This window comes from Diabrotica virgifera, chromosome 3 (genome assembly GCF_917563875.1).
Source record: "Diabrotica virgifera virgifera chromosome 3, PGI_DIABVI_V3a".
NCBI lineage: Eukaryota > Metazoa > Arthropoda > Insecta > Coleoptera > Chrysomelidae > Diabrotica > Diabrotica virgifera.
In genome coordinates this window covers 35,045,090-35,071,085 of record NC_065445.1, presented here as the reverse complement: position 1 = coordinate 35,071,085, position 25,996 = coordinate 35,045,090, and the positions used below count along the sequence as shown (strand labels likewise).

The window sequence follows — 25,996 nt, the reverse complement described above, 5'->3', positions numbered from 1 at the left end:
TTGGTTAGAATTTTTGTGATTATCTCTACTAAGTACCTTGCAATGAAGTGTTTTACGTAACTTACTATAATTGCAATACAAACAATTTCAGTACATATATATTTTATAGTGTATAGAGTAACGCCACGCTAGCAGACACACACGTACCTATGTAATTGCTAGGCTTATGGCTAATCCGGCCCGTTCTCACATGTAACTTTCATATCTGTCATGTCATGTATGTCATGTATTTTATAACTTTTACAACTTTAATACATGACAAAAATAACAACGACAACTATAAAGTTCAATTTACAACTGTTCTATAAACTGTAAACTCTCGATAGGCTTGTTCCAACTCGATACAAAACCGTTCTTGAACGGTTACGATTATGCGCAGTAACGAAAAATGTGTTACTGCTCATAATTATTCGTTATTGTGCATGCGCGTAACAATTCAAGAACGGTTTTGTATCGAGTTGGAACAAACCTTATGTTTATATACATTATCTGACGTTCTAGACGTCACTAGACACTTCTAGATTATTCAATGGCATCTCATATATTCTCCAACTTAATATTTGTTCTTTACCGTCAAAGGACTTTTTCTATGTAGCATCAATCTGTTTACTTCTCGACATAAAAGTAAACAGTGCAACAAGTGAAGGATCCAGGACTGTATTAGCTCAATGTGCATTTGTGTCAACTAGGGTGGCAAAAAAATGTTAATTTAAAAAATAAACATTGCTTTTCGCTTAAGCTTAAACTAAATGCTCAAACTGCTAAGAGACAGGTGGGTGGCAACTTTAATATTGAATTTATGCGAACAACAATATTTATTTATCAAATAAACATTTCTTTCTGTTCTCGGACACGTCCTCACTGTATAATATATAAGGAAGTTGTTAAAAAACAGTTCATTGTAAGAATTTGAGCAAGATAAATTATAAATACTGACCAATATAATATAAATTAAAATCTAAGATTTTGCCGATGAGTGTGTTAGACAAGGGCAGATCTCTTTCGAGGTGGATGTGAGAGGTGACATTCGGATTTTTGCAGAAAAAGTTAGTTGATAACTTGAATAATAAATAATATTTGACTCATCATCCTTCTCAAATACGCCCAGAACATTAAAAATAAAAATTAAAATATTTAAAAATTACTAAAAATATCGATTTTTTCCACTTTCTTTCCCTATAACTTTAAAATGATTATCGATAAAGATGATTAAATTTTCAATGACATATGACTGTTTAAAATGTCTTAATTTATTACGCTTGCTACAAAATAGCAAAAAAAGGGGGGAATTAGGCTGATCTTATTCAATGTTTTTACCACTTGGGTTGCACTTAGGACCTTCGTTATTCGCTTAGAAATTTTTTATAATGTACTTAAGCCGTCCAGCAAATTTCATTAAAATCAACTTAATAGATTTTGCATAATAATTTTGCAATCTATATATTTTTTTTAAGTTGATTTTTTTTAAACTTTTAGAACAAATGAAGAGTACAGGGGAAAAACAGGGAATATCACATTTTATACATATTGAGATAAACACCAATAAAGGTTTAATTCTTGTGATATCTAAAAACTACTTAGGAGATTTTTAGCAGAATTCTAGCAATTGTTAGTGTGTAATATTAATTTATATTAACTTATTAATTTAATAATGCACCACAAAACTGCTAACATTCCTTATTTTTGTCCAGTGGCGTGCGGACAATCCTGGTTCTTCGCCTGGATACAAATTATTAAAAAATTTATATAGACTGATCTTTCTGGTTATTGTTTTGAATAGATAGTCTAGTCGATAGTACTCAATTTTTACTACCACATGGCGAGAAAAGCCAAAATTCATGAAAAAGTGACATTTCTTGATTTTCCCGTTAACTCTTCAAATGTATACTATTTAGAAGTTTGCCAATTTTTTTACATATAAAGAGACACTACATATCTACTACATCTTACATAATAATTGAAATCGGAATATTTAGGCGGCTTCAGCAATGTTTTAAAGTTATAAAGAATTTGTTTGGCTTTCAAACAAATAGAATAGCTCCGTAACTATTATATTTAATTAAATTTGGTAAGACGCTTCTTTTAAAAGAAAAAAAGTTAAATTGCTACGAGTAGTTCTTGAGATACAACCGGTCAAAGTTGATCGGTATTTGCGACGAAGTTATAAACAATAGGATGGTAATCTTTGAACTATTACCTTATTCTTTCAGTCCTACTTCTCCCTACAAATTTTCATATATGTTACACTCATAACACATATAGTAATAAAAACCGTTAAATAAAAACCAAACCAAACCAAAAATACAAAAAAAACTAGGTTGAAGAAAGTTAACTTTTGTTCTGAACGTTTTTAAAAAATTTCAACTTTTTTAAAAGATTTAGATTGGAAAATTATAATGCAAAATCTATTAAGTCAATTTTAATAAAATTTTATGGACGGTTTACTTAAGTAGGTTGTATTATAAAAATTTTCTAACGGAGTAACGAAGGCCCTAAGTGGTTAAAAAACATTAAATGAAAACGACCTTGTTTTCCCCTTTTTTTTTAATTTATTGCTATTTTGCAGCAAGGTTTATAAATTACGACATTTTTAACCAGTTGTTTATGATAGTAAATTTAATTATCTTTATTTGCTCCAAAATGAACGCTGTTAAAGATATAAGCAAATAAATTAAAAAATTGATATTTTTAGTAATTTTTAAATATTTATTATTAAAGTTATCACCCAACTTTTTCTGCAACAATCCGAATGTTACCTCTCACATCCACAATATATGTTCTTTAGCAGATCAGCCCTGGTCTATAAATATATGATTTTAGCGTGTACTTAAGAGCTTGTGGTTATATGGCTTCACTAATATGTTAATTTCGATAGGATTCTCAGGAACATCATTTCACAAATTCGAATTCTACGGCCGATATACAGATTGAGAATCAAACTAGGACTAATCCTAATCGCGATCAGCCTTTCATTTTTTTGTAAGTGAAAACAAAGTTGTTTTTTTCTTTTTCTGAGAGATGTGAGGTTGGTTTTCTAACAATCTTATAAATACAGCATCTTACCCTGCATGGTATGTTTTGTTTTTCTGTTATTATTTTCCGTTTCAAATAATAATAATAACAATAACTTACCAACAACGAACGTAAATGTTTTTGCTGTGTTAACTGTCTCTACTTTCTTTTACTGTCTTCTTGAGCTAACCTAATAGGACGTAGAAAGTAGTGAAGACTTTATACATGATTTTATGTTAGTGTAGTGTATGTAGTGTAGGAACCTATCAGCAAAAAAGCGTTTGTCAATATTTAAAGTCATATTTAACCAAAGTATGTATTCAAATTTTGAGGTAAACACTTAAGTTTTTAACTGATATAGTATTGTGTGTCAATTTGAAACGGTACCACCCTCTATAATTTGATCCCGATAGAACGTATAGAAATATGCAAAACCACGTCAAATTTATTTGAGGGGGTCATTTTGTAAACCAGTTTTCAACTAAATTACATCAACCCTTTAGCGGGAGCGGACACAAACCCCAAAATCTTTAATGGAAAGGGGGGTTGAGTGATACCTCATTTTAAAGGTCGTTCAACTGCCTTTTAAAAATACCACATACAATATTTTAGTACTTTTGGAAAAATCAAATAAAATCATACCTATACTAAATTTACAGTCAAGATGCAGTAGAAATAAACAAACCAAGACACTTTAAATGCTACAGGAGCACTCCCGAATCATAATTTACAATGTATAAACTTTAAAAATCATTATTTGGGATTTACAATGTATATACATTGTAAATTATGATTCGGGAGTGCTCCTAGTAGCATTTAACGTGTCTTGGTTTGTTTATTTCTACTGTATCTTGATTGTAAATTTAGTATAGAGATATTAAGTATCGAGTTCAGAACTCTAAAATTTTTTTGGGGTATGGAACTCCAAATTGAATTTTTTTTGAAGTATTGGAGTACTTTCGAGTATTTTTGAAAAAATCAAGTAAATCCGTAAAGATATTACGCATCGATTTCAGAACTCTAAAATTTTTTTGGAGTATTGAGTGTTGAGTGCAAGATTTTTCCAAAAAAAACTGAAAATAAATATAATGTATGTGGTATGTATTTTTGAATAGGTAGTTGAACGACCTTTAAAATGAGGTCTGCCAGAGGGTTGATGTAATTTAGTTGAAAACTGGTCTACAAAATGACCCCCTCAATTTAATTTGACGTGTTTTTTCTTATTGTTAGATTTTCTATAGGGGCCAAATTACAGGGGGTGGTACCGTTTCAAATTGACACACTGTATATAATGCATTTCCTTTCAATCCGAACTCTCCACCATTATTGTTTGTGTGCGGGTTTCGAGTTATTCAACTCTCACCAGGAACACTTGTGATAGACAAGGCGAAAACGGCCGGTTCGTTGGGAAAAATATTCCTATGAGATTTTTTTTTGCATAATTACATTCGTGCAAATTGCAAAAATCAATATTTTTTGCCCGGACAATTTTTTTTAGGTTTTTTGGGGCATTCTGGATAAAAAAGGTCTCTTATAATTTTTCTCTAAAGTTGATCGTTTTCGAGTTATAAGCAATTTAAAATTGAAAAAAACGAAAAATGGCGATTTTCAAGGCTTAATATAATAACTCGGTTAAAAGTTATTATTATGAAAGTCAGAAAGTGACTAGATCAAAGTGTAATGCTGCCCCTACAAGATCCTGAAGAAATTTTACTCATTATTTTATTACTAAGCTGTTATTTTTAAGTAGCGCCATGCACGTGGTAGCCGGCCGTAAATGCTGAGTGCGAAAGTACTTGCACTCACATTTACTCGCACTCACATTTACGGCCGCCAACCACGTACATGGCGCTCATTATTATTAGTTAAAAATAACAGCTTAGTAATAAAATAATGACAAAAATTTCTTCAGGATCTTGTAGGGGGGACATTAAACTTTGATTTAGTCACATTCTGACTTTCATAATAATAACTTTTAATTGAGTTATTAAGCTTGAAAATCGCCATTTTTCGTTTTTTTCAATTTTAAATTGCTTATAACTCGAAAACGATCAACTTTAGAGAAAAATTATAAGAGACATTTTTTATTTAGAATTGTCCAAAAAACCTACAAAAAAATTGACCGAGCCAAAAATATTGATTTTTGCAATTTGATTAAAAAAAATTGTTAAAAAAATTGAACCACTTTTTACGTGGGCGACTCTTTGAACCTTATTCTGGGATGTCTCACGAATGTGATTATGCAAAAAATCTCATGGGAATATTTTCCCAACGGACCCGCCGTTTTCGCCTTGTCTATGATAGTTCAAACTGAAATGAAATGCAATCAATTTGGACCGTTATAGTAACAAAACAGGCCCGAGTACGCTAGCGGCGACCTCTATACGCCAGCAACAAGAAGCCAGGAGACCTTTTAAGTGAGCAGTTGTATGTAACAAATTTTATATTTTTATTTTCCTCTGCCTCAAAGGAAGATGTACAAACTTCATTTCTTAATATGTATTATTATAATAATTATAATAATATTTGTAGAAGTATAGAGTAACTTATGAAAGTTTATGTTACAAAAAGATGTACATTTTCTGCAGAAATTTCTGCGTTAGTGCAAAAATGAATTTTTTTCGAATTTTCACTTATTAAAAAGGTATTTATTTATACTTAAAAATATAAAAATATTATATCTGTTAAGGAATAGAAAAATCTTCAAAATGGCGCTTGCTAAAATTTTTTAAATAAATTAGTTGCTCCAAAAAAAGCAAAATATAGCCAAATCATTAATTGTTTATACCTTATTTTGTAACAAATTAACTCGCCGTTTTGTGATTGCTCTCAAAGAAGGGTCTTGTAGGGCTCAAAAGTTCAGCTCGATCCATCAATTAGTTTAAAAGTTATCCAAATTGTTTATCCCAGAGGTAATTTTTTGTAGTAACAGCACATAAAATAATGAAGATATTGTAAATCTACGGGAGCTATATTTTCATATAGCACCAATAGATTTACATTATATTCATTATTTTATGTGCTGTTACTACAAAAAAAATGTAACGACTTTTACTTTTACCATGCACAAAAAAATGGGGAGAAAAATATAAGTAACCAAAATTTTTTTCAAAGTTACCTATTGTTATTTTTAACTTACAAAAACAATTAAATAACTTTTCAATAATTGTTTAACTTTTTAAACTATTACTTTACACGAATTTAAACAAAACAAAAAGTTATTCTAGGACCGTTCTTCTAAAAGTAAGGATTTTTTCAATTCGCATCTATTTTGTTCATAATAATAATTAGCAAACGTAATTAGCCTCAGATAAAGACTTAATTTTCCATAATTCCCTCAAAAAACGTATAGGTTTTCTTACTAAATGTATATAGTGAAGGGCAAAATTATGGAATAAATTAATTTTTTTAATTTTTACATGGAATGTTACTTGAAATGTTCATACTGGTGACCACCTGGGCGTGATGACGTAATGAATGATTTTTTTAAATGAAAATAGAGGTCGTGTGCTAGCTTATTTGAAAGGTTATTAAATATTTGCTATTCAGTAATATAAACATTAAAATTATTATTCATATAGAGTGACAAGAAAAATATTTAATTTTTGAATTATGTATGTCATTTATTGTTAAATACAAAATACATTTTACTGCTGATAAAAACAGAAAAAAATGTTTATTTGACTAATTAAAATTTGAAATTTGTTTTTGGCTAAAATTAAATGTTCAAATTTAATTTTGCGATTAAATTTTGCTGATTTCGCTAGAGTAATGAAAAAAGTTAGCACACATTGCTTGATAGCAATTTAATAGGTACTTATACTAGTTATTTGTGTATCAATATTGTCATAACATATCAAAAACATTTATGTACCACCAGATAATATTTTTTCCGATTTATTTTTACTTATTAATGCCATCGTTGCAGAATGTTTTGAATTTTTGTTAATATTTATGTAGATAAAAATGACACTAATATACTTGCTAATTTCAGAGTGCTCCATATTCATATAATTGGCACAGTTGTTTCACCCTAATATTTTCAAAATTTCAAAACATTCCCCATGTATAAAGTCAATTAGGGTTGGTGATGACATTATCTAACAATTTTCTTTTATATTACTAACGCAAATCAGTTTACAGCTGCTTATTGGATTTTTTTTTACTTTTTTTATAAAATGACGCTCGTCAGCCTGGTACCACATTGCCCTTTTTTATGCAAATTATTTATATTGTAATGAATCTATACATACACTCAGTATTTTTCGTGTTGTTTTTGTCTAATATCTGTCGGTGGAGGGACCCAATGTTTGTATTTAACGTATACTGTATGCATACATTTTTTTAGTTACATAAATGTATATTAACTAGTTATTTACATGATGAACTTTTAAGTACGGATTTTTGATATACCTAGGCGATAGAAAAACAAATAAACGTTCGGTTTTATGACTACTATGTAAGTCTGTTAAATTTTCTTATGTAAATATATTTTGACCATCGAATCGGTATTAACGTATTTTATATTTTTTTAATTGCAGAGAATGTGAGAATATTCTGCAAATATAAAAGTTACTGAGTGCTTTTGGTATGATACGATGTGTTTCGATATCATGTCTTTCAAAACCCTTCTTCTAGCTCTTTAACATCTTGACCAACGTGAGACAATTTTTCGTATTGTTTCACTGTTCAGTTTAAAGTCAAGCGTCCACAGACCCGCATCGTACGCAACGGATTTTAGTTTGACAATCGATAATGCGATCCGTACGATGCGGATCAGTGGACGCGGTTACATAAGTTTCTGTACAAGGCAAACTAAAATCCGTTGCGTACGATGCGTCCGATGCGTACGATGCGGGTCTGTGGACGCTTAATGATTTTATACGTTTTACGACGTCTTTGGATTTTCAATCTACAATTCTATCGATCATTCTGTGTACTCCAGATACCTTTATCTTAGCTGCTTATCAGTGCGTTCCTTCTAGGTCTTCCTGTTCTCCGTTACTTCCGGTTTTTTACCCAGGACTTGTTTTGGAATGTAACCTCTATCTATGTATGTGATCTTATGTGCTGATAGCACACCAGCTGTTTGCTTTGGATTTCTTCTGTGATATCTTCTTTAATTTCCATTATTTATAATATGTATTTGCACATTAGAGCATTTCCTATATATCGTAAATAAAGTTGGCGATAGACAGCTCCCTGCTTTAATCCTTTCGTTACTTGTTTTCTGGTGTTAGCTGGTTACCAATAATTTTGATCTTTGTGTGGTACATAAAATTAGTCTTAATACCCCAGGCTGTGGGTGAGAAAACGTGATATATTTCAGGAATTTTTGAAACGTATGAGGTGTTGAAGCCGCCCCTGTACATCCTATGAGTTTTTAACTTGAAGGTTATTGTTGCTAAAGACAAAATAAAGATTCAAAACTAAATAAAAATTTTCTACGACCAACTGAAGCCAAGATAATTGTTTTTGTTTTCTTAAATCGTAGTGATTTTATTTATAACAATTAAGAAATTATTTCACAGTCATTCGCTAAAAAAAGACTTATATTATCTTAAAATAAAAATTATTTGAACCGAAAATTACATTTAATTATTAAAAATGATTTTTAAAGTGTAATGAGATTTATTTTTCGTTACGACTATGATTTATTGTGTCGGTTGCCCTTAGCAACGGCTAGCAACTTATAATACATTGTATCACGGTTTTTGCTTTAAATTTTAAAGCACCGTTTGGATTGACATGAAATGTGGCAAACACAGAAATAACATGTTAAAGAATAAAAATGATATTGGGCCTCTGTGTGCTTTTGTCCTGGGGGTGAGTTTCACCCCTTATGAGGGGTGAAAAAATATATGTTCAAAATAAGTTCGGAAATGGATAAAACGTCTAATTCTAAGCACTTTTCGTTCTATAGCATTTTTTTCACCAAGTTAATACCTTTCGAGTTATTTTTGAGCAAATACCTTAATTTTTCAACAACAAAAAAACGTTTTTAGGCGGTTTTGACAAATAACTCAAAAAATAAGTGTTTTATTGAAAAAAAATGGGTTTTAACAAAAATATAGCAAATTAAAAATTGAAAAAAATGATGTATGCATGAAATCTCTAGACCCAGTATAAACAAAGTTCTAGCTAATGAAAAATATGTTCATATCCGTCAAATTTTTTAAGTGAATTATTTCAACGTGAAATAATCAAAAAATCGTGCACTTTTTGGAGAAAAATCATTTTTTAAAGTATTTAAAAAACATGTGTATCTGTTTTTAAAAAATGTTTATAGCATCAAAAGTAAGCAAGTTACTCTGAAAATAAAGTTGATCTCTTTTTTTGGTCAAAAAACTTTGTCAATCCAAGCGGTGCTTTAAAATTTAAAGCGAAAACCGTGATTCTATGTATTATAAGTTGCTAGCCGTTGCTAAGGGCAACCGACACAATAAATCACAGTCGAAACGAAAAATAAATCTCCACTACACTTTAAAAATCATTTTTATTAATTAAATGTAACTTTCGGTCAAAATAATTTTTATTTTAAGATAATATCAGTCTTTCTTTAGTTAATGACTGTGAAATAATTTCTTAATTGTTATAAATAAGGTCACTACGATTTAATAAAACAAAAACAATTATCTCGGCTTCAGTTGGTCGTAGAATATTTTTATTTGGTTTTGAATCTTTATTTTGGCTTCAGCAACAATAATCTGCAAGTTAGAAACTCATAGGATGTACAGGGGCGGCTTCAGTTCTAAATGTTTATGACGAAATTTGCCCCCCTTATTTTCAAACCCGAAATAAGAGGTTGAAAAATGTTATACGCATTTATTTACATCAGAATAAAATATAAGTCTTTAGAAGGAGAGTGGATCTTGGATTAACTCTGTACGATTTTTTTTTTCGAAAAGTTGTAGCCTTGGACATTTGACCTCTTGGGATAAACAAATTATAATATCTAAGCAATAAGTTCACAAATCGGGCACTACAATTTTTATGTTTAGTAATGAAGGATCTTCATTTTAAAGCCTTAAAAAATACATAAAAGTTATTTTTGCAATAAATAACGCAATTGCAAAAAACGGCAATTTTGGACCTTTGGCAGGCTGTTTTGCAATAATGTATAAACGAAATTAAACTTGCAATAGCTCAAATTGTAGGTTTTTTAATTTACTACAATTTTCTATTTAAACCTTTTTCTCTAAAATGAATATCCTAAGCTGCAAAATTAAAAATCTTTAAAAATTGCAAATTTAACAAATGAAAATCGTCATAAATAAAAAACCGCACAAAATTTTTGGTTACATTTTGGTATAAGTTATTCCTGGCATCGTCCTTTACAACACCTGATAGGTTTCAAAAATTCCTGAATTATATCCTGAAATCGACCTATTTTTCACCCACAGCTTGGACTATAATTGCTCATATGTTAACATTCGTCTATTTTAGTGCCTGCCAAAATTTTACCAGCGGCACAGTGTCATATGCTTTTCAGCGGTCAACGAACAGCATGTGTATTTCCTGGTTTCGTGTAATATTTAAAATTGCTTGAATGAGAGCGAAAATGTGATCAATTTTTCGATCTGCATGCTCGAATATCAGCTTATTGTTCTGTCTCATGTTCTTCATAATCCAGCCTCAAAAGTCTACTGCTGAACATAGGCCTCCTTCTCGTGTTTCCAACCTTGTCTATCTTGCGCTGGCTTCATTCAGTTTTTATTTAGCCTTCTTAAATCGTCAGTCCATCATGTAGGTGGTCAACCGACACTTATCCTCTTCCCTTTTTCTCGATTCCAATAACCTCTTTGTCCACCGCCCATCTCTCATTCTAGCTATGTATCCTGCTCATCTCCATTTTAGTCTGGCTATCCTTTTGATGACGTCAGTCACCTTGGTTCTTCTCCTGATTTATTTGAGTTGTTCCTCTTAAAAATAATAATATAATACATTGCTTACTAGCATTCAGTAACTTCATTATTTTCTGCTGAACTAGGCCTCCTTCTCGTGTTTCCAACCTTGTCTATCTTGCGCTGGCTTCATTCAGTTTTTATTTAGCCTTCTTAAATCGTCAGTCCATCATGTAGGTGGTCAACCGACACTTATCCTCTTCCCTTTTTCTCGATTCCAATAACCTCTTTGTCCACCGCCGATCTCTCATTCTAGCTATGTATCCTGCTCATCTCCATTTTAGTCTGGCTATCCTTTTGATGACGTCAGTCGCCTTGGTTCTCCTAATTTATTTGAGTTATTCCTCTTAAAAATAATAATATAATACATTGCTTACTAGCATTCAGTAACTTCATTATTTTCTGCTGAACTAGGCCTCCTTCTCGTGTTTCCAACCTTGTCTATCTTGCGCTGGCTTCATTCAGTTTTTATTTAGCCTTCTTAAATCGTCAGTCCATCATGTAGGTGGTCAACCGACACTTATCCTCTTCCCTTTTTCTCGATTCCAATAACCTCTTTGTCCACCGCCCATCTCTCATTCTAGCTATGTATCCTGCTCATCTCCATTTTAGTCTGGCTATCCTTTTGATGACGTCAGTCGCCTTGGTTCTCCTAATTTATTTGAGTTATTCCTCTTAAAAATAATAATATAATAAATACATTGCTATTACTAGCATTCAGTAACTTCATTATTTTCTTTAAATTTTCGGATAATCGGATAAAAATTTGAAATAGAAAAATTCTTAATAACAGGTTTACATAATTAGTCTGTTCTTGTACTTAGTTTTTACAAAAATACCTTTTTAGTTTGTTCGTTAATTGAACTTACGTGTTTTTAATTAGAACTTGACTACTACTCACTATTGAAAACTATTATTTTATACACGCCAATTGTATATTATATTTTGACATCACTTTCCATTAGCAGTTCGTGGTTTGGTACATGGTTTGATCAAAAATATTCTACACAAGCCATGTTATTAAAGAGCAACATAGGGCTATTCGAACAAGTTATATTAATATTGCAAAATTTTTAATTGTTTTATCACATCGAAACGTTTTGAAGATATTAATCTTGATCTAAACAAGTTTATTATTTGTGTCACAATTTTGACAACTCTTTGGACAAGTGGAAGGAAAACCATTCCAGATTAGCTCACACCATTCTCATTTCCTAAAACTTGGTTAAGAAACAACATTCTCCACTAACGTATCGGCTTCAATAATGTATCTTCGTGTTCTCAGTGGTTCATCTTGTACAAAAACTAGCTCAGTATAATCTTCGATTTAATATTCAGAACCATACCGTTAGCTATTTTCCCCCATAACTAAAAGTATACTCTATAAATCCTTCCTCCTCTAAACATGTTTCCTTCTTCTTCACTTGCCATGTCAGATTGCGAAACCTTCTCGATCTTCTGTCACGTGGAATTGTCCTGCAATGTTTTTTAGCCAAGATTCCTGCTCTCCTACACCTCTCTGTCCTTCTTTTTTGCCTTTAAAACTTAGATGTAGTATTCTATATCGATTTCCTGTCAATATATGTCTCAGATAAGACATTTTGTGGTGTTTAGCAGTCTTTAATAATTCTCATCTGTGTTGATCCCCCTTAGTACTTCCTCGTTAGTTTTCCTTACCGTCCAAGGTATCTTCAAAATCTGTCTATGAATCTACATTTTTAATGCTTCAATTCGGTGGGTCCAAGCCTAATACTTTTAGGGTCGACACTTCTGCTGCATACCAGAGTATAGACCAAACAGAACACTTATTCTTTGACTTAGTTTTAAACAAATATGGGAGTTGCAACGAAATGTCTTCGCCTTCAGAAAAGTAGGTTTAGTGATTGCTATTTTGCGTTTTATTTTAATGTCTGGATCTAGTTGGTCCGTTACGATAGTTCCTAAATATGTAATTTTGTGAACTTTTTCAACTTAAACTCTGCATCTGAGTAGTTTTAGTCTTTATTTGCGGAAAACGGTTCCATTTTCATGTCTGGAATTTTTTGATCGAACCTTGTATACACACGTGTATACAATATAAGTATCCTCTTAGTTACAACAGCTTAAGTGACCGATCCTCGTTTAAAAAAAGACAAGCTTATGATTAAAATAATAACCTAAACCTAAAATACATACATATAACTAACTATTTCCATATCATTTGTAAATGGTAGGCGATTTTTAAACCAATCATTTCATTTTTATAGATCGACTAATCAGTTATTAACTGCGACAAATTTAATCTCATTATATATCAGAATTATCCATTCCAAGCTCAACAATACTGTAATGATCGAGATAAAGGACGGTTGTAATAATTTCATTTTGAGCGTCTTTCATACCGAATGAATCTGACTCATTCTCAATCAACGTCAATCACTTACGAGTATACCAAAATATAAGTATACTTCTCAAATTCCAACAGGAACTTCAGAACAAAGCACAACCATCACAAGCACAACGCTTGAATCAAGATCTGATTAAATTATCCTCACCACACGATAGATATACAATTTTTGAACGATAGCCACGATAGTCCTAGGTGATCTCAATGCAAAGATTAGAAAGGGGCAAAGTGGAAAGTGTGTGTAGTACTATGGAAATTGCAACCCAAGGAGGTACCGTATATAACAATTTTGCTAAGAGCAGAACTTGATTATTACTATACCCCAGGCTGTGGGTGAAAAATAGGTCGATTTCAGGATATAATTCAGGAATTTTTGAAACCTATCGGGTGTTGTAAAGGTCGATGCCAGGAATAACTTCTACTAAAATGTAACCAAAAATGTTTTGCGCTTTTTTTATTGCGATTTTCATTTGTTAAATTTGCAATTTTTAATTATTTTTAATTTTGCAGCTAAGGATATTGATTTTAGAGAAAAACTTTTTAATAGAAAGTTGTAGTAAATTAAAAAACCTACAATTTGAAGTACTGTAAGTTTAATTTGGTTAATTGGTTATTGCAAAACAGCCTACGAAAGGTCCAAATTGGCCGTTTTTTACAATTGCATTATTTATTGTACAAATATTTTTTTTATTTTTTAAAGCTTTAAAATGAAGATCTTACAATTCCAAACATAAAAAAAATTGTAAAACCAGATTAACGAATTTGTTGCTTAGATATTATAAATTGTTTATCCCAAGAGGTCAAATGTCGAAGGCTATAACTTTTTGAAAAAAAAATCGTAGAGAGTTGGTGAAACATCTAATCTCCTTCTAAAGAGTTATATTTTCATATTCTGATGTAAATAAATGCGTAAAACATTTTTAAACATCTAATTTTTGGGTTTGAAAATTAGGGGGCAAATTTCGTTATAAACATTTAGAGCTGAAGCGGCCCTGTACATCCTATGAGTTTTTAACTTACAGATTATTGTTTCTGAAGATGAATCGAAGATTTATAAAAAAATAAAAAATTTCTACGACCAACTGAAGCCGAGATAATTTTTGGGTTTGAAAATAAGGGGGCAAATGTCGTTATAAACATTTAGAGCTGAAGCGGCCCTGTAGATCCTATGGGTTTCTAACTTACAGATTATTGTTGCTGAAGACAAAACGAAGATTTATAAAAAAATAAAAATTTTCTACAACCAACTGAAGCCGAGATACATAATTGTTTTTTTTTTTCTTAAGTCGTAGTGCCTTTATTTATAACAATTAAGAAATTATTTTACAGTCATTGACTAAAGAAAGACTTATGTTATCTTAAAATAAAAATTATTATAAAATATAGTTACATTTAATTATTAAAAATTATTTTTAAAATCGGTGCTTTTGCGAGCGGCCGAATTTTGCAAATCGACCGGCTCGCTTCAAATCCGCGCCGTCGGAAAATTTTTACGTAACTTGTATTAAATTTTGACAGAAAACAATTTAATGATATTACCATTATAATATACAGTCTATTTACCACTGTATTTGTTTTTCTTGATAAACTTTTATATGTGAAATTTCATTTCTGAAGAAATAATATTACAAAAATGATACATATATATGAAATATATAACTATATTTTTAATTTTTTCATTGTTATATAAATATAATAATAATGTTTTTTCTTACTATAATATACAATATAAAACTTTTTCTTCTTGTAGTGACTATTCTTTTTGGATTTCACATATAAAAGTTTGTCAAGAAAAACAAATACAGTGGTAAATAGACTGTATATTATAATGGTAATATTATTAAATTGTTTTCTGTCAAAATTTAATACAAGTTACGTAAAAATTTTCCGAGCGCGCGGATTTGAAGCGAGCCGGGCGATTTGCAAAATTCGGCCGCTCGCAAAAGCACCGATTTTAAAAATAATTTTTAATAATTAAATGTAATTATATTTTATAATAATTTTTATTTTAAGATAACATAAGTCTTTCTTTAGTCAATGACTGTAAAATAATTTCTTAATTGTTATAAATAAAGGCACTACGATTTAAGAAAAAAAAAACAATTATCTCGGCTTCGGTTGGTTGTAGAAATTTTTTATTTTTTTATAAATCTTCGTTTTGTCTTCAGCAACAATAATCTGTAAGTTAAAAACTCATAGGATGTACAGGACCGCTTCAGCTCTAAATGTTTATAACGAAATTTGCCTCCTTATTTTCAAACCCAAAAATTATCTCGGCTTCAGTTGGTCGTAGAAATTTTTTATTTTTTTATAAATCTTCATTTCATCTTCAGCAACAATAATCTGTAAGTTAAAAACTCATAGGATGTACAGGGCCGCTTCAGCTCTAAATGTTTATAACGAATTTGTCCCCTTATTTTCAAACCCAAAAATTAGAGGTTTAAAAATGTTTTACGCATTTATTTACATCAGAATATGAAAATCTAACTCTTTAGAAGGAGATTGGATGTTTCACCAACTCTCTACGATTTTTTTTTTCAAAAAGTTATAGCCTTCGACATTTGACCTCTTGGGATAAACAATTTATAATATCTAAGCAACAAATTCGTTAATCTGGCTTTACAATTTTTTTTTATATTTGTAATTGAAAGATCTTCATTTTAAAGCTTTAAATAATAAAAAAAATTATTTGTACAATAAATAATGCAATTGTAAAAACGGCCATTTTGGACCTTTCGCAGGCTGTTTTGCAATAACCAATCAACGAAATTAAACTTACCATAGCTCAAATTGTAGGTTTTTTAATTTACTACAACTTTCTATTAAAAAGTTTTTCTCAAAATCAATATCCTAAGCTACAAAATTAAAAATCATTAAAAATTGCAAATTTAACAAATGAAAATCGCAATAAAAAAATAATCGCACGATATTTTTGGTTACATTTTAGTAGAAGTTATTCCTGGCATCGTCCTATACAACACCTGATAGGTTTCAAAAATTCCTGAATTATATCACGTTTTTTCACCCACAGCCTGGAGTACTAACACATCTGTCAAGCTGCCAAACAGACGACTGTATACATAGCGATCTCCCGCAGGTACTTCGGAAAAAGTAGTTAGGAACCAGAGAGATTACATTATGATAAATGACAGATACCGTAATGCTGTTGAAAGTAGTGAAAGCATATCCTGGAGCAGGCGTGGCCTCAGATCACAACCCACTTATCGCCAAGATTACACTCATACTTAAAAACATTAAAAGATATCAAAGAATTCCTACAATAGGCACAAGCAAGTTTAAAGAACTCAACGTAAAAGAATACCTCCAACACGAACTGCATATGAACATATACATCAATGATATTGACGAGCACATAATATATTGGCTCGTATGAATAAAAATGAGCATGTAGTGTATGCTGCAAATGTTTAAGTACATACTTCACTCTACAAGTTTAAAAATTTAATAGAGAGTATCTACTCTTATGTACTGTGAGTAGAAACTCATCACATCAACATATTTTTATTCATATGAAATGGAGTATAAAATTATACTTTATGCTCATACTCATGGGAACATACTCGTGAGTTTATACTCCATTTTTATTCATGCCACTAATTGTCTACTAGAATTGTGTAAAGAAGTACTAAAGAACTCTAACATGAAGTAAAAACCACTTCTATGCAATTGGTATATTTATTAAAATTTAAAAATCCCAATGGATTGAATAAAATGTGTCCAATTCAGAACGTTTTCACACCTATCGGTCCATCATCAGTGAATTTGAATACTTGCTAAATAGCCCCAGAACCAAACAATGGTTGAATTTATAATTCGATTTACGTTATGTCAAATTAATATTGAAAAGGCTAAAAGCCGATGTTAAAAGATATAACCTCCGGGAACATGGTGAAACCCTACCAGGAAACTTAAACAACCATCTTAGACCAACGTTGACTACCAAGTCGTAGGGTTTCACCATGTTCCCGGAGGTTATATCTTTTAACATCGGCTTTTAGCATTTTCAATATTAATTTGACATAATGTAAATCGAATTATAAATTCAACCATTGTTTGGTTCTAGGGCTATTTAGCAAGTATTCAAATTCACTGATGATGGACCGATAGGTCTGAAAACGTTCTGAATTGGACACATTTTATTCAATCCATTGGGATTTTTAAATTTTAATAAATATACCAATTACATAGAAGTGGTTTTTACTTCAAGAGTTTTTTAACTATATGGTATACAGCCAACCTAGGGAACTTCCCTTTAGGAAGTACTAAAGACTTCCGCAAGGAGAAAAGAGGAATGGACGAATGACGAGAACTCAATATGGTGGAACAACGGAGACAATATAAGAACAAAGATGTCAATAAATATAGGGAGAGTAACTACAAGACCAGGAAGATGATAAAACAGGCAAAATAAAAATACGTTGAAGAGAAATGCAGAGGTCGAGGATCTTCAAAAAAGATACGATCTATCTAATCTGCACAAGAAAATTAAAGAAATGGTAGGACTCAGGAAAAAAAACAAAGTCTCACTGGTGCGCTTCTGGATTGACACGGTATCACTATAACACATACGGATGAAAAAAGTACAGGGCTAGATAGAATACACCGACGAACTGACACTTCACTTAATATACTGATAAAAAGGTGTCTGGACGCCAATCTAGATATTATGCATGTTTTATTGACTATAATAAAGCATTCGATATAGTACGGCATAAACACTGATAGACACCATAACGAGGAGAGAATTGATTTAGATTCATTTAGTCTACTTGTAGAAGAATCCCTTATTTTCTGGGATCAAACATGGCCTCATTAACGTTTATTAAGATGTGATAACAATACTTACTGAAATTTTCCTGATCTACTCTATCAAGTTTATATCTTAGCGTTGTTATTTATTGTAAATTCCTGATTTGTTTCCTTTTCTTTGTTGAAGTCTTTTCTTCTGTTTATTCTTAGCATACGCTGATTACATTTACATAATAGGGTGTACTTAAGATGGTGAGCAATATTTCATAGCATTGGAAACGGCGGTGAAATAGGTCGGTCTAGTCATCAAAGGAGACAAAATCAAGTACATGTTGGTGATCCTGTAACAAATGAGGAACGGGAAACAGTCATTGGAAAATCATCTTTGAAAGTGTTGACAGCTTCACATACCTTGGCTCGCTGTTGACTACTACCAACATTACAAGCGAAGAAATTAAAAGACGAATAATTCTTATAAATAGGTCATACTATGGACTTCAAAAACAATGCCAATCAAGAAGCATCCAAAGAAAACTAAAATTGTTGTATACAAAACACTGCTGAGGCCGATGCTCACATATGGGGCAGAAATATGGGCCCTGACGCAAAGGATGAAATACTTTTGGGAATCTTCTTCTTCAAGTGACATCTCCGCGACAGTCTCTCAGGTTGCGCAGTCATATTCTAGGTCTCCCTATGCTTCTCTTTCCTTGAATCTCTCTTTGCATAACCAGTTGGAGCAACTTGTATTTCTCTCCACGTGTAATTTGTCCAAGATATTCCAATTTTATTGTTTTGATTGTATTTAGAATTTCCATTTCTTTACTCGTCCTTACCACAAACTTTTTGTATGTGACCTACTGTCCACGATATTTTCAGAGGTCTCCTCTACCAAAGGGTATATTCGAGCGTAAAATACTCTGCAAAATATTTTGAGCTACAAACTGCCAAGGGCAGTAGATGTAACTTCTAATTATACCAACTCTTCAATGAACCAGACGTAGTAAAAGCGATGGACTGAACACATAATCCGAATGCCAGACAGCCCGATCGCTAAAAAGCTACTAACCACAGGAACACGTGTAGAAAGAAGAAGCAGAACCGACCGCGAGTAAGTGGTTAGATGGAATTGAGACCAACTTAGTGATATTAGATGACAACAGGTCGTCAGAAGCCGAATAAAATGGCGGTGAATCTTATAGCAGGCCAGGATCCACAAAGAATTTTTAAACAGAAAGAATTGGAAATTTGAAAAAAAAAAAAGAAACTAATTTAAAAATGAAAACCAAGGAAGTCATCGTACTAGTACTATGTAACAAAATTATCGAGTGAGTGATTGAATATTGTTCATGGAAAGACACAATGGTGACACATACAACTAAAACAAATCCTAAATTAATATTTCAAATATTTACTTTCTTCTAAATTATTCATTGAAATATTTTGACTGTGATGTATGAGGTCCAAGAACTTCAAGGTGCTAAATAGTTACAAAAACAGGTATTTTTATGACACCTAAATAAGTGGTATTGTTATCACTAATGAGTCAATTTGTACAGTTTTTTTATTAGTTTTACACATTTCTTATTCAAATTACTAAGATACTTTCTTATACACTGCAAAAAATACGTCGATGCCAAATAATGACCCTTCTAATTATTTTCATACATTTTATCGTTTTTGTCAAAGTGTGTGCAAAGTGGTAAATTGGCAATAAGACTACTTAACTGGAAATGGCTTCTGACGCTGTACAATGGTTCGAATGTATCCGAACGAGCCTACTAATCGGCCAGATTCTAGAGCTTCTGATTTTTGTCTAACGCTTTGTAAAAAACGTAAAATAAGAGGGTATTTCTGTTTTTATTTTTATAAACCAAATTATTTATTTTTAACACAATTAACATATTGATTTTCACACAGAATAGGATAATTGGAACATTTGCTATATCTGCCACCTCTATTTTTTTACATATCTTTTTAATTGTATTCTTATGAAATTCTATATATTTTGTCAATCTACGTTTCGGATTTGAACGTTTCGTATTATTTCCTCAGTTTTTATGTCATAAGAAACAATCTCTTAGTCAATCATGTCTTATCAGTGTATCTTCCTTCGGACTATTCCCCCTATGTCTCATATTCTTGGTTTGTGTGACTGTTCTGTTAATTTTTTCTTGCTATTATTGTACTATTAAGGCATGTATAGACCTGGAATCGAGATTTGTAGATTTTATCTACAGGAACCGACAGGTAAAAAAGAGGAAAAAGAACATTTATTCGTGTGCATCAAAATCAGACAGATCGAAAAAAGCGTCTGTTTATTAGTAGGGGCGGAATCAGAGAGAGATTTTTGGTATTGTATCACGTGTTAACTAGTGACTATCACTAAGAGGAGAGAACAAAAACTTCAGTTTTCTACGAAGACGATAATCAGAGAGATGGAAAAAAGCGTTTCAATACGAGCGGCGGAATGAGAAAGAGATTTTTAGTTTGCGTTATCTAAGAAATGTCTTCATTCTGAATTTCTTTGAGACTGATTTTGTTCCTACTTTGTTATTTGATATTTGATTGAAACATAAAGATTGTAATCGGTTAAATTCAAATTTTACACGGGTATTTCCGATCTGAAGGTCACACTCTCGATTTACATGGTCAAGTATTTTTAATCTCATTTTTCACAAAAAATTCATTACTTGCTTCCTACCTTTGTTTTCGTCGTTGTCGATGTTCTCTTTTGGAGTATTCTAGTTCAGTTATCTAGGACTTATTCGATTACAGTTCATTCTAATTAATAAAAAAAGGATCTGATAACTGCATTAGATTTTTACAGTGGACATGAAGTTTTGTCGATGTTTGTCATTCGCTGATAATATAATGTAATGCTTATTTTTGGTTTTAATTGACTAATTTGCTTTGATCGTTTCTCATTTGATAACCAAAACATTGTAATAACCTCTCGACTAATTACTACCATTACTAATTTTAATTGGGTTAGGTGATAACTGCGATAGTCATGTTGCTAATATGGGACTGTAAATAATTATTGTATCCCTCCTTGTCTAGGGCCAACTAGGCCACCCTGGTCTTTTCAATTCTGATGAATCCACGTAAGTTTTTTAATGTATTTTTAGCCGCTGATTACGAATTTCGAGGGTGGATTTCGATCCGAGTGGTCAAACAATTGTTATAAACATAAACTCTTTATAAAGCTCTAGTTCGTAAACTAATAAAGATAAAAAAAATTCAAATGAAATTTGTTACTTGAATAAAAATAAAGAAAATGTCGTTTACTAAACTTCAATCCAATAATTAGAACTCGATATATTGTAAAATTAGTACAAAATTGTACCATTTCGCTGCGAGCCGATCTTGCGCCTCAGAGCGCGCTATTAAAATGTCGATGTCTTATCCAAGAATAAACCTACAAACATTTTCCCACTATCTAAATGTTCCTTTTGAGTTATTCTATCGTTCCTGTTAATTTAATAATTATAAACGTGTATTGCTTAAATTTGCTTAAAACCCTTATAAACAAACAACTTCAAACGGGTATACCTTTAATACAAATAAAGATAAAGTAATTTAACAAATTTTGTTTGAAATTCTATGAATTAAGCTTTAAAATGAGAATTTGTAAAGCTCATTTGCACGAGTAGATGCAGTTACGATCGAAAAAGCTTCGAAAAATACTTATTTTGGCAGCCATATTGCACTAATTTTACAATATCTCAACTTCTAATTGAGACCATGAGAGCCAGAGTGGCCTAACTGATTTTAACATTACTTTACATAATCAAAGAAAATGATCAGAAGCTATCAATGCCCGATTGTTTTAGTAGTTTTTTGTCGACCAATAATCATTATTGGTCAACATACAATTACTAAAACAATCGGGCATTGATAGCTTCTGATCATTTTCTTTGATTATGTAAAGTAATGTTAAAATCAGTTAGAGCTCTGGCTCTGGCTCTCATTACCTCAATTATTGGATCAAGGTTTAGTAGACGCCATTTTCTTTTTTTTTGTCAATGAACAAAATTTATTTGAAAATTTTTTATCTTCTTGTTTACGAGCTTAGAGCCTTACAAACAATTAAATTGTTTAAATTGTTTGACCACTCGGATAGAAAACCACCCTCGAAATTCGTAACCAGCAGCCAAAATTACAAAAAAAACATGGGTAAACGCATTAGAATTAAAAAGGTCACGATACCCCCTATCTAGACTCTAGACTATTTATGGAAATTAATATAATACAGTAATAGGATTTAAGATAAGTTTTTTTTTTTAATTTTTGAGTTATACATTGGTTTTACATATTTATGTTTTAATCTTTATTTTTGTTTAACCCTTGCAAGTACCCTCTTATTTTATAGTCTATTGCCATTAACTGCTTCTAATAACTGGGTCAGCTTAGCTTTTGTCCTTTGATCTTGTACTAACATCCGCTATAAAGCAAAGAATAAAATAGAGAGAAAAAAGTACGATAGTAAAGATTAGGGTAGAAGGCAATGTGTGTTCGTGTGTAACCAGGCTGAACGCGCTGACACGTCGTGTGGCTCTTCCCCGCAGATGGCCGATCCCTCGCGAGAAGAAGAACAGGTCACCCTATTGGGCGAAGAAGGCCTTCGGGCTGGCGGGCAGGCCCTGAAACTAGGGTAATTCTTTGTTTTATAAATATTTTTCGAATATGTAACCGTTTCGTATTAGTCAAAATACCTAGGGGTTCGTAAAAGATGAGAGAATTTTATTTGTATCAGTTAATAAATTAAAATGCAGTTTTAAAAATGGTATATATTTTTTTCATATGTATGTATAAATTTTATCAATTAACAGTACATTCTTCAATTTATATTGGTTGTACCACGTTCAACGGAATTGAACTTTCTGGAAAAACAAATGAGAATTTTAGAATTGTTTAGTAAAAAATAGTTCAATAACCACTAAAGTTTGAAACTAGGTATGTATGTATAAAATTATAGAGATTGAATAATAAATAATTTCAACTTTCAGCCCCACGTTGGGCGCCAAATATATATAGCATGATATTATTTAATCTCAGGGATTTTGGGCTTTTTTACAAGAATGCTATGATGGTGGATAAAGATGTGTATTCGTATATGGTTACCGTACACAATTTTAAACTGATACTGTTTTGATATTTTATCTACATCTGTACACTTTAAATAATATAAACACACCCTAGACAACAAAAAATACATTATTGTCAACACACTTAATAATCCGATAACTTACAGATTGACGATACCCGATACCAAACCTAACCAGGGGTTAGGTTAGTTACAAGTTGTATATTTCTAAATGATTCGTTATAAACGCTACTCAAAAATCATTGCAGCTTATCATCGCTTAGAAATTAATTTTCTAACCAATGATAGGCCCAGACCCAGATGAAATTAAAAATATCAAAGAACTATTAGGACATGGAGTCGAACAAATATGGAACTTAAAAATTATGAAACAATCCCTTACTCATGTTTTTGTTGATTTAAAGAGCAATGGGAATAATAAGATATAAGAAACAAATGAATAATTTAAAAGCTCAAATAAATCACAATAACAGCTCTTCTAATTACAGAAAAAGGGAAAACCATATATTTTGTCGTAAACTGTACAATCACCTCGCTTTTGGCGATCACACAATGATAATTATTATGAATTTTGTTGCTATCCCCTGCGTATCGGAGGGGGGACGTAATAGAAAAAAGACACAAGTCTCAAGCTATATTTGACGAGTAGTAAATTTTTCTGAAAAGATACATCAAGATACATTACAGAAAAGATACATAACAGAAACAGAACAACTGTTTCTGTGATGTATCTAACATTTCAAAAATATTGTTATTTACCTATATCTATGTATAAAAAATACGCTGTACTGTTGTGTACTGCTAATAAGTCAAATGTGTAACATATTACGAGCAAGGGAGTTATGCCACAATTATTTTTTTATCCCAGACACAACATTGGTGCGAGTGGTTTATTTATTCAGTGACAAAACTGTTGGCCAGGTATCAAGAGTTGCTGAAATATTTACGATGAAAAACTATCTAGCAGCCAAGTAAAATTTATTTTTGATTTATACATTTTTTAAATGAAGTAATAATCATCAAAGCTAAAACAGATTTGTAAACTACTTTTAAAATATGACATAAGGAGCCAACTAAAAAAAATAAATGGTTTTTATAACATAGACACTTATTACAAGTTGGGAAATCGTATATAGCTAATAGCAAGTTTGGAGGATGAGAAAATACAGTGCTAACGTAATCACTGATAGACTTTTATTTGGTAGTTCATTCCTTTATTTAGTAGTTTATTTAAACTACCAAACAGCCAAATTTAAAATGGCTAATACCAAAAGTATGATTTGTGTACATCGTACAAAAATAGTTTCCAGTATTCCAGTATATCCAGTGTACCATGGTCTCAATGAAGAAACGAATTGGGCAAGGTAAGCAGGTGACAAACCAACAATTAAACTGCGTGTTGTGAAACACAAAAATCAGAATCTACATGACCATAGTGGAGAGCACAGAGATATGTCAACAATAGATCTGGCTAGTCATATGCCACTCAATGCATCGGGTGTAACGCCGATATCAAGTACGGTGGTCTAGATATCTTTGTCTGTCGTGCGAGTGTGAGCGTATCTACCAAGAGGTGGGAGTAATGGAACGACAGTGACACAGAGGCGGCAGCGATAATATGCTAGAGAGAGAAAGCTAAGCGCCGGTAGAGAGAGATAGATAGACCACCAACCCGAACTGTTCCGCGTTACGCTATTTTTCGGACTGGCCTAATCTATTCTGTTATTATATCTATGGGAGAGCATCGCAAATTATGGAGCTGACGTCGGACAAATGACAGAAGTAAAAAAGTAACTTACTGTCAATGGAAATGGGGTATTGAAGACGTTGGAGTAGGCTGTAGGCTAACACTTAATGAGTGACAAAATAAGAAATGACTAGATTCGGAAAAGACTGAGTAGTGAGACAAAAATAATAGACACCATTGAAGCTAAGAAGTTTAGAGATGTTATGGACTGTATCTATTCATATATAAACCATATGAATAGAACAGTTGGTCAAAGGAAAATGAGTGAAGACCAGCGCCGATAAGAAGAGGACGCCCGAGAAAGAGATGGCAGAAAAGCATCAGACAAGCCATGAACGAAAGGCATCAATAGGATGATGACTGGTGGAAAGGATGCGAGAAGCGAGTATGATGTAAATATAATTGCAATAAACAAACATAACGGGATATGATAGCAAATAAATACCGAAAAAAATATTTTACTAAACTAAGCGAATAATAGTCGTGACAATATTATGTCTAGAATTTGTCAGTATGCCGTCACCTTTTACGTTTGATGTATTTTAATCTAGATTATAAACAGATTAGTTGACATATTTCAATAAACAATTGCAATAAGTTTAAGATTATGGATTAGTTGCTATAAATTATAAGGCGTAAAGTATGATTATAGTTCTAATCTTATATTTGTAATTTCTATGGCACAATTTAAAAAAACGGATAATCTAAAATATGAAGGGATTATTAAAAGACAGACTTATTTATTGTGAAATAAATACTACATAAATAAAATTGAAAATGTTTCATCATAGCAAGGATTCCTGAAATTGAACTAATTTTGATTGAGCGCATTCTGCACCAAGTATTTTATCCATAATCAAATATATCCGAAAGATAAAACCAAAATCTGCAACATACGCATGGAATTCAGAAGAAAACAAGAATTGTGAAGGTTCTCTGCATCTTAAATATGCATAAAACTACTTAACAGTGGCTTGAAAATCATGTACTCGAATTTATTAGTAATGAACATTGGCCACCAGGCAGTCCAGATCTTAATCCACTTGACTAAAAATTGTGGTCAGTAT

General features: G+C 31.6%; 1 protein-coding gene across 5 annotated transcripts in view; it reads left to right on the top strand.

Moving 5' to 3' along the window:
• The window catches only part of LOC114344906 (V-type proton ATPase 116 kDa subunit a 1), a 157,981-nt gene that overhangs the window by 47,466 nt on the left and 84,519 nt on the right, over positions 1-25,996 (top strand). The window contains exon 4 of one of the 5 annotated variants that reach the window (XM_050646421.1): positions 22,605-22,729. The exons of 2 other annotated variants lie outside the window; for them this stretch is intronic. In XM_050646421.1, coding sequence (XP_050502378.1) covers positions 22,605-22,729 — 125 coding nt within the window. Of the gene's footprint in view, positions 1-2,875; positions 2,980-22,604; positions 22,730-25,996 lie in introns of all 5 variants that reach the window. 2 more of the 5 variants (XM_050646422.1, XM_050646424.1) reach the window with 2 other exon arrangements.